General features: G+C 53.1%; 1 protein-coding gene across 1 annotated transcript; it reads right to left on the bottom strand.

Annotated features, from left to right (window-relative positions):
* Positions 1–1,013: 1,013 nt before the first annotated feature.
* On the bottom strand, positions 1,014–7,629 carry LOC141726645 (olfactory receptor 14C36-like). The gene is made up of 2 exons (XM_074531596.1): positions 7,524–7,629; positions 1,014–1,969 (listed from the first exon to the last, which is right to left on the bottom strand). The coding sequence occupies exons 1-2, from the start codon at positions 7,627–7,629 to the stop codon at positions 1,014–1,016; spliced, it is 1,062 nt and encodes a 353-aa protein (XP_074387697.1).
* Positions 7,630–9,488: the final 1,859 nt, after the last annotated feature.

Genomic DNA, 9,488 nt, shown 5'->3' with positions numbered 1-9,488 from the left:
AGGACACAGCTGAGTGGTTTCCCTAGTGTCCCCCAGCCCTTGCTGGCCCCAGGGGCTGATGGCATTTGTGCTCCCTCAGGTTCATGTCCCCACACCAACAGCATGGGGGTGCTCCCCCTGCTCTGTGCAATGCAAACAGGGGCTGCTGAGCCAGTGCTGCCGTGTCCATGCCTGCAAGGATGGGGCACCTGTGTGAGCTGGGGGAGAGGCCGGGGGGGATGCTGCAAAGGGGGGATGTTGCTGGCAGCTCCATGAGGACGCTCTGGGATGCTGCCCTGGGCTGTCCAGCGCATTGGGGATGGATCAGCCCCTGCTCTGCTGCTCCTTCCCGTCTGCCCCAGGGCCCTTGCAGAGCCCCAACCATGCTGTTTGCCCCCAGCCTGCCCACGGCCAGCCTGGGCCTACTCACGGGGCTTTTCTGTGCTGGGCATTGGCCTGGGTGTGCTCTTGAGAGAGCCTGGGCAAGGAGCCTGGAGCCCCCCGGCCCTGGCCTGAGGCGTCAGCGCTGCTCCAGCAGTGCCCATGGCCTGTCCCTGCTGCAGCCCCAGCACTGCCACCCCCAGGGCTGTGCCCGGCCCCGAGAGCACTCAGGCCCTACAGTAACACCATGGCCACCACGGCAGCGGGGCAGGGCCACGGCAGCAGCACTGGCAACACCAAGTGCTGCTACTGCTGCTGGGCATAGCTGCTGTGCCAGCACTGATCTGCCTCAGCTCTGCACACAGACATTGCTGCTGCAGCTTCAGAGAAGGACACAAAAGGGCATCTCTGCAGAAAACTCTGCTGGGACATCCTTTAGTTCATTTAAAGCCACTGAGAGCACAGCCCCTCATGGACAGAGTGTGTGGGCACAGGGAAGGTGGAGAGAAAAAAAATGAGAAATGTCAGAAGAAATGAAATTTTTCTGTGGTCATTATAAAAAAAGTAAAAAAAAAAAACAAACGAAAACAAACCCAGAAGAACTTTTAAAGATGACTTTTAATAAAAGTTATTTGCAGAAATTAATCAGCAGTTTAATGTTCCTGAAAGCATCCAGTCATCAGTGTCCACACTGCAGCCTTGAGCTCCTGGTTCCTCAGGCTGTAGATGAGGGGATTCAGGGCTGGAGGCACCACCGAGTACAGAACTGACAGGGTCAGATCCAGGGATGGGGAGGACATAGAGGGAGGTTTCAGGTTAGCAAATGATCCAGTGCTGAGGAACAGTGAGACCACAGCCAGGTGAGGGAGGCAGGTGGAAAAGGCTTTGTGCCGTCCCTGCTCAGAGGGGATCCACAGCACAACCCTGAAGATCTGCACATAGGAGAAAACAATGAATACAAAGCAACCAAATGCCAAACAAACACTAACAGCAAGAAGTCCAAGTTCCCTGAGGTAGGATTTGGAGCAGGAGAGCTTGAGGATCTGTGGGATTTCACAGAAGAACTGGCCCAGGGCATTGCCATGACACAGGGGCAGGGAAAATGTATTGGCTGTGTGCAGCAGAGAATAGACAAAGCCACTGGCCCAGGCAGCTGCTGCCATGTGGGCACAAGCTCTGCTGCCCAGGAGGGTCCCGTAGTGCAGGGGTTTGCAGATGGACACATAGCGGTCGTAGCACATGATGGTCAGGAGGAAAAACTCTGCTCCAGTAAAGAAGAGAAAGAAAAAGAGCTGAGCAGCACATCCAGTGTAGGAGATGGTCGTGGTGTCCCAGAGGGAATTTTGCATGGCTTTGGGGACAGTGGTGCAGATGGAGCCCGGGTCGCTGAGGGCCAGGTTGAGCAGGAAGAAGAACATGGGTGTGTGCAGGTGGTGGCCGCAGGCTATGGCGCTGATGATGAGGCTGTTGCCCAGGAGAGCAGCCAGGGAGATGCCCAGCAAGAGGCAGAAGTGCAGGAGCTGCAGCTGCCGCGTGTCTGCCAATGCCAGCAGGAGGAAGTGGCCGATGGAGCTGCTGTTGGACATTCCTTCACTCTGGGCATAGTGAACTGTTGAAAGAAGACATTGACAAGCTTGGACAGATTTCCTTGAGTCCATCCTATGCTCTTTTATTAGGAATCCCCTCAAAATATTTATCTTGTTTTGAAGGAAATTTTTTAATTTCTTTTTTTTTATTTTGGATTTCTGCTCCTTCTGAGTTACTGCTTTATCTTCAGCATTGCTCTCAGGCTGAACACTGGGGAGCCCAGAGGGAAAACAGGCTCCCTGTGCCCCAGCGCAGTCAGGCCTGCTGGTCCCACACAGGTGCCCTTTGTTCATTTAATCTCTCTCTATTTCAGCATGATCACACTTAAATCCTTCTTGAAAAATACAGTGGACTTTTGGAATTCTCCAGTTTAAAAATAATTTTATCCAAACCCTTCTCTCTTTCCCTATGCAGCTTAACAGGATGGGATACTAAGGGTTGGTCTGGCTCTCTGCTGCCTGCAGTTGTGCCTACTGGGAGCTGGTTCTCTGTATCCAAGCCTTGTCCCTGCCAGTGCTGCCAGAGCCCAGCCCAGCCCTGGGGGCTCAGCTCTGCCCTGCAGACCCCTCCCAGCACAGGGCACTGCCCAGGGGCATCTCCCTGGTAGCAGGACCTTAAGGGCAGGGCAGACAAACAGAGATGCTGCAAGCCAAGGTACTGCTGCTGCTGTCTGTAGGGAGAGTAGGCTGAGGAGGCACTTTGTGAGGGAGATCTGAGGCCCATCTGCTGATGCCCAGGCTGACAGTGCAGGAGTCTGTGACACAGCCAAAGCTGACAGCCCCTTTCCCTTCCCTTTAGGAGAAAGCTGAGAGCAGCCCTGGCCATGCAGCACCATCTCCACAGCAGGAGGAATCTGCCTTGATGGGGGTGGCTCCTTCCACCTCCAACTTGTCCCCTGCAGCATCCATGGGGAACTGCCAAGCAGGCTGAGAGCAGCCCCTGGCAGGTGGCACACGGCCTGGGCTGGCCAAGAGCCCTGAGGGCTGCAGGAGCTGCTCTGCAGGACAGCCCTGGGCAGCCCTGGCTGCAGCCCCAGCTTCACCCCCTGCAGCTGTCCCTGGCAGCAGGAGCCGTCCTGCCCTGTCCCTCTGACGGTGCCCAGGGCAGCCCTGCTCTGCAGCACATCCTCCTCCCCCTCCTCCTCCTGCTCCTGTGCCACAGAGAAACTGGGAGAGTCCTCCTGACACATCCCCCAGGCTGTGGGGTGTGCTGGCTTCAGGAAATCCCTCCAGGAGCACAGGGGACATTGCGCTGCACCCAGACACTCACCATGCACAAGGCTGTGAAGATGTTTTCCCAAGTGAAGGCTCAGCTCAATGTCTTCCCAATCCTGATTGCCTTCAGCCTGCCTCTGCCTGGCTCCTGTCCCCTCAGCGCCTGCAGGCAGAGCCCTCAGCCCTGCTGGGCTGGGAGAAGAGCTGGTCCTGGGAAGAGCTGTTCCTTTAAAGCTCAGCAGCACAGACACAGCACAAGGACTTTAATGAGCCTCTTGGGACTTTGGTACTGTTTACCTCAGACTCAGTCCCTAAGAGGCTGTTCAAAAAACTACACAAGAACTCAAACTTAAATTGAAACTCTGAAGTTTCTTGAAGTTTTAATGGGTCCCACTGAGGAACACAACTCAGAAAGTGTCCCCAGGTTCCAGGGAGAGCAGAACACTGGAGGCAGTGATGACAGGCAGGGACAAACAAGGCAAAGGTGTCTCTGGTGCTGAGCACACCTGGATGTGTTTCAGGAATGCAAAGGACCAAGGCCTGAGCCCCAGCCCCTGGCCAGGCAGATGCTGTCCCTCCCTCCTTGCTCAGGGCTCTTCCCGGGATGGGCACTGGCATGTGGGGATTGGCAATGCCAAGGACAGGAGCATGGGGCGGCCCCTGCCAGGCTGCTGAGCAGGGACAAGGAAGCAATGAGGCCCCAGGCCTGCAAGGGTCACTTGTCTCCTGCTCCTGCCTCAGGCCCAGGCCCAGCAGCCATGGCCAAAGTGCTGCCCAAGGTGGCTCTGGCAGGGCTGTGTTGCAGCTGCTGCCCATCCCTGTGCCCTGTGCAACCCAGGCTGTCCCACGGTGTCCCTGCCCTGTGCCTCTGTCCCTGCAGGCTGTCAGCGTCCCCCGGCTGCCCCACCTGGCTGGGCCACTTCCTTTGCTGACAGCTCTGCCTCCTGCCTGACTCTGCCTGCCCACACAAAGCCTTGGCCTTGATACCAAAAGGATTAATTCAATTCAATACCAAAAGCTTATTTCAAAAGGGTTAATCCAATTTTTACCGTGCCTGTGAACTTTCAGCCCAGGAACAAGGCATGCAGGGTTTCCTTTCTCAGCAAGGATGGTTGGAGGAGAAGAAGACATCTGGCTCAAGAATGCAGTCATAGAAAACAGAAGGTCTGAAACTGGAAACTTGGAGTGGGTTTCAGGGTAATCAGTGAATTGTAACACACATTTAGTGACACTGGTAGAATTACACGTCTACATAAGGTTAGGAGTTATCCCTCACTAGACCTCAGGCCTGAATAAATGATACCCTCTTAAATAGCAAATTAGTGTTAAGGAGAATGATTCTGATATTTTGGAGATTTGGTGATGGTGGGGCCTCACAGAACCAAGCAGCCAGCTGTGACACTGTGCAAACTCATGGAACAAAGGGTCCATTCTGACAGAGTGGAACCCCCTGGAACCAAAATCCATTTTGGCACATTGGGGCTACATTGAACCAATGGCCCATTGTGATACTGCGGATCCAAGGAGATCATTGTGACCCTAAGAAACCTCTTGGAACCAAAGGGCCATTGTGACACAGCAAGGCCTTGTGGAACCGTGGGTCCATTGTGACACTGCAGAACCAAGGAGACTGTTGGCAGTATGAACATTCATGGATCCAGGAGTCCATTGTGACACAGCAAGGCCTCATGGAACCAAGGGTCCACTGTTAAACTGTGTGGCCTCATGGAACCATGAGCCATTGGTACACAGCAAGGCCACATGAAGCTAAGGGGGCACTGTGACTGCGGATCCAAGGAGACCATTGGGACTGAGGAATCTCATGGAACCACGAATCCATTGTCACACTCTGGGGTCCTGTGAAACCAAGGGGAGCACAGTGACTTTGTGGGACCTCATGGAACAATGGAGACTATTCTGACACTTTGGGACCCACTGGAACCAAGGGGCCATTACAGCATGGCAGGGCCTCATGGAAGCAAGGGGCCTACAGGGGACACTGTGGGTCTCCATGGGATGGAGGGTCCAGTGGAACCAAGGGTACCATTGTGACACTCTGGGGCCTCATGGAACCAAAGGTCCATTGTGACACAGCAGGGTCTCATGGAACCATGGAGGCCATTTTTACACTTTGAGGCCTTGTGGAAACAAAGGCCCATTGTGGCACTTGAGAGCCTTGTGGAGCCAAGGGGATCATAGTGACACTATGGGGCTCAGTGAAATCAATAACCTGTTGTGACACTGCAAGGCGTTATGGAATCATGGAGACAATAGTGACTCCAAAGGCCTCACTGAACCAAGGGGCCACTGTGACACTAGAAGGCCTCATGGAAACAAGGAACCGTTGGGACACTCTGGAGCCTTGGCAGGCCAAGGGGCAGTTGTTACTCTGTGTGGCACCATGGAACCAAGGAATCCATTGTGACACTTCAGGGCCCATGGAACTAAAGATTCATGGGGTGGGACCCCATGGAACCAAAGGTTCATGGTGACATTGCAGAGCCTCATGGAATCCTGGAGGATATTATGACACTTTGAGGCCTTGTTGAATCAAGGGGCTCGGCAGAGCCTCATGGAACCAAGGAGACCCTTCTGACATTGTGAATCAAGGGTCTGTTGTGACACTGTGACCCCATGGAATCAAGGGTCTATTGTGACACTGTGGTACCAAGGAGACCCCTGTGACACTGCCAGGCCTCATGGAAGCAAGGGACCATTGTGACACTGTGGGCCCCTTGGAAACAAGAGGCCAGTGTGACATATCTGGGCTTCATGGAACCAATATGATACCAGCATTGTGACCCTGCAGGGCCCCATGGAAACAAGAAGCCAATGTGAAACTGTGGGGCCCCATGGATCCAAGGGAACAGGTAATAGCTCTGGTTGGCCTGGCCTGACTGGTCCTACTGCTCTTGGCTTGTTGAGGGTCTCTTCTCCTATACCCCTGAAACACTGGGGCTCTGGGCTTTCCTTCAAATGGATAAGAACTGCCCGTCTCATTCAAGCATCCATAGCCAAAATGGGATTCCCCCTCCAAAATTCCCAATACCCAGAGATTGCTCCCAGACAAAAGCTGCCATTGCCAACGAGTCTGGATGGTCTTGTCTTCCTGGAAGCTGGGTCTCACTTGCCTTCAAACACTGGGGCTCTGTGCTTTCCTTCATACAGAAAAGAACTATCCCTCCTGCACAGGCACCCATGGCCAAAACTGGTACTTTTCCTCCAAAATTCCTACATGCAAAGGTTTTTTTCTCCCAGACAAGAGCTCCCAGGACAGACAGCTCTGGCTGGCCTTGACCTCTGGTGGTTGCCTCTATTCTGCCCTGAAATACATTGGGGATCGGTGCTTTCCTACCTAAGGAAAAAGAACCATCCTTCTTCTCCAGGTGCTCATGGTTGAAAATGGGATTCCACCGCCAAAGCCATATATCCAAAGATTGCTCCTACACAAAAGCTGCCATTACAGACAGGTCTGGATGGCCCTGGTCTCTAGTGACTGTAGTTCATCAGCCCCTGAAACATTGGGGCTCTGTGCTTTCCTTCCTATGGAAAAGAGGAAAATAATTTTCTTATTCCTCCACAGCCAAAATTGCTACTTGCGCATGGGCGTACACACGTGGGCTAGCTGGTGAGGGGCGAAGGCCGGTGCCCCTGCGCATCTGAAGCCAGCCCCCCTCGGCATCTTGGCCTCAGGCTGAGCTGGGTGATAGCTCGGAGCGGTGCGGTGTGAGACGAATTAGGAGGCGACCACTTGCCGGAGGTAAACTGTCGGTTTATTACAGAAGCACCAACGAGGAGGGGAACCACCCAGCAAATGGCCCCGAACAGGGGGCGGGAGAGGGTTTTTAAGGGAAAAGGGGGGAAAAGGCAGGGAAACCCGGCTAACCAATAGTAATACATATTTGGAGGTGCGAAACATAATTGATAGACCAAAGTAACCAACTGTTATGAAGCATAGGAGGGGCTCCGGGGCTACAGCCAACCATAACTCCCAGAGAAAAGAAAATTCTTGAAACCTGGGAGGAGAAGGGGGTGATTGACTGGGCCCAGGGAGGAGACAACTTTCACTTATAAGGGAAAATATGGGAGGAGCAGTTTCATATCGGCAACTAAGAACAGCGAGGTTACCATAGCAACCTAACTGACAGGGTAGCAGCGGCGGGAACTAACAGGGAAGGAAGAAACCATTTAATACAGAAAATGAGGGAGCAAACTGACAAACTTAAGAACACACCACAGCATCTCCCCATTTCTTATCAAATAAAATAAAAATTTTAGACTGTCTATTCAACTCAAAAGGAAGGTGCCTGCGGCTTGTCCTGCCAATCTTCGCTTTCTTCGAGCTGGAGTTCGCTAGCCCACTTATGTTCTTGAGGCAGCTCAGTGGATCTCTCTTCATCTGAATCTCCTCCGGCTTCTGAGGAGAGGTCCTCCAGCTCGAAATGTTCCTCCAGAGGGAGTGCGGCATGATTGACAGTCGTTGAGGTGGCTTTAGCTATTAGTCCTTTGATCAAACTACGGATCAGTACGATCAAAACGCAAAATACAATCAAACTCAAAACCACTTTACAAACTGATTCTAACACCAAACTGGCCCACCCGCTAAGGCCCCAACCCTTGAATATGTCCCCCAGCCAGTCTGATGTCTCTTGCCTGACCTGATGGACGAGGTCTTGGAGATTTTTTATGGAGTGTCTGGCGTCCTCGGCCCAAGAGGACAGGTTCAGACAGCAGAGGCCCTCAAACTCCTCACAGTGATGGTGATGGAGCAGAAGTAGAAAATCTATTGCTGCTCTGTTTTGGAGCGTTGCCTTCCTTGTAATTTCCTCGTCTTTAAGGAGGTCGTATAACGCGGCTGAAGTATAATTGGCTTGTTTAACCACCCAACACTTCAGGCGGCCCAATTCACCCAGAGATTTCGCCACCGATAACCATGGCAATAAAATGGTAAAGGCGACGGATTTAGAATGAGACCAATGGGTAACTTTATCATCACAATCTTCAGTGAGATTTTTAAGATCTCTTTTGGATCTGGCCAATTCGGATGTGATGTTATTCCTTTTCCAACTGATAATTTGGGTGATGTTGGGGGTAAACAGCGTCAGCCGGCCAAATGTGCACGGCCTCCGATCAGGCCAGAGGGGATGCCTGCCCACGCTCGATCGCCACAAATCAAGAACACCCCCCTGGGAAGGGCGTAAGGGGTCCGCTTGGTAGTTGGTGGGGCCGATGATTTTTAGAACAGCGCGGCACCACTGGCTCGCTTGATATTTTTTCTTTGTCTGCCAGACCACCTCACTGCCCTTATCTATGGGGGCATAAGTATATTCGAACTGAAAGCAAATTGAAGAGTTAGCGGAACCGAGTAGGTGCAGCTCTGTGGGCTCGGAGGGCGCAGGACTCAGCCTAGCTACTCCGTTTCTCCAGGCGTTTCTGGGTTCAAAACCGGGGAGGAAAGTTAGGCTCTGGGCCAAAACGGGGGAAAGGGCAGACTGGAAGGCAGAGGGGAACTCGCCTGGGGAGAAAGGGATCCCCACAAGGCAAGACGACATCGGGTCCTCTGCTGCGCCGGTGTCGAGGCATATACTGTCCTGTCCTAATGATTGGGCCAAGGCACGCCAGACGTTGATTTTTGGCTGGGGGATGACCCACGGCTCCGCAGGTGGCAGAAGGACTCCGCAGGTCATCAGCACGGTCAACAACAAACAAGGGTTGAGAGCCAGCGTTGTCAATTCGGAGGCCATTCGGGGAGATGAAACTGAAATGAAAGGAGAGCCGTAAAAGTATGCAGGATTCACAGATATGGTTCCTCCCCAAACAACCAATTTAAGTAAAACTCACGAGGGGTGATGGTTGGAGCTGGGGGGGAAAAGGAGGAAAGGTGGTATAAAAGGTCAAGGGGTGGAGGAGAAGCTGGGGGAGAGGGTTCTTCAGTAACTGGAGTGAGATCTGGAGAGAATGAGGAGGATTGATGGGATAGTTTCTTCTGCCGACGCCAACATGCTTGCCGGACCTGTGGTACTGCCTCCTTCTTGATCCCCTGCTTCGGGACGAAGGGTCTGACCCACTTAGATGGTACCCACTTGGGACCCGAGGGAGTGGACACGCAGGCATATCCCCTTCCCCAAGTTACCAGGTCAAAGGGGCCCTCCGTCCGCCAGGTCTCCGGATCTTTTACAAGAACCGGTGGCTTGGTTTTAGGCTGCAGCTGCTGGTGACTGCCGAAATGTCGGACTATTGGAGGGTTTTGGCTGTCAAAAGAGCAATTCAGGAAGTTGAGTGTATACAATGCCCTTGATAGCTGGACTTGGGGGGTTTCTGCCTTCA

Source organism: Zonotrichia albicollis, chromosome 37, assembly GCF_047830755.1.
Source record: "Zonotrichia albicollis isolate bZonAlb1 chromosome 37, bZonAlb1.hap1, whole genome shotgun sequence".
Classification (NCBI taxonomy): domain Eukaryota; kingdom Metazoa; phylum Chordata; class Aves; order Passeriformes; family Passerellidae; genus Zonotrichia; species Zonotrichia albicollis.
This window is presented reverse-complemented; position numbering and strand designations above follow the sequence as displayed.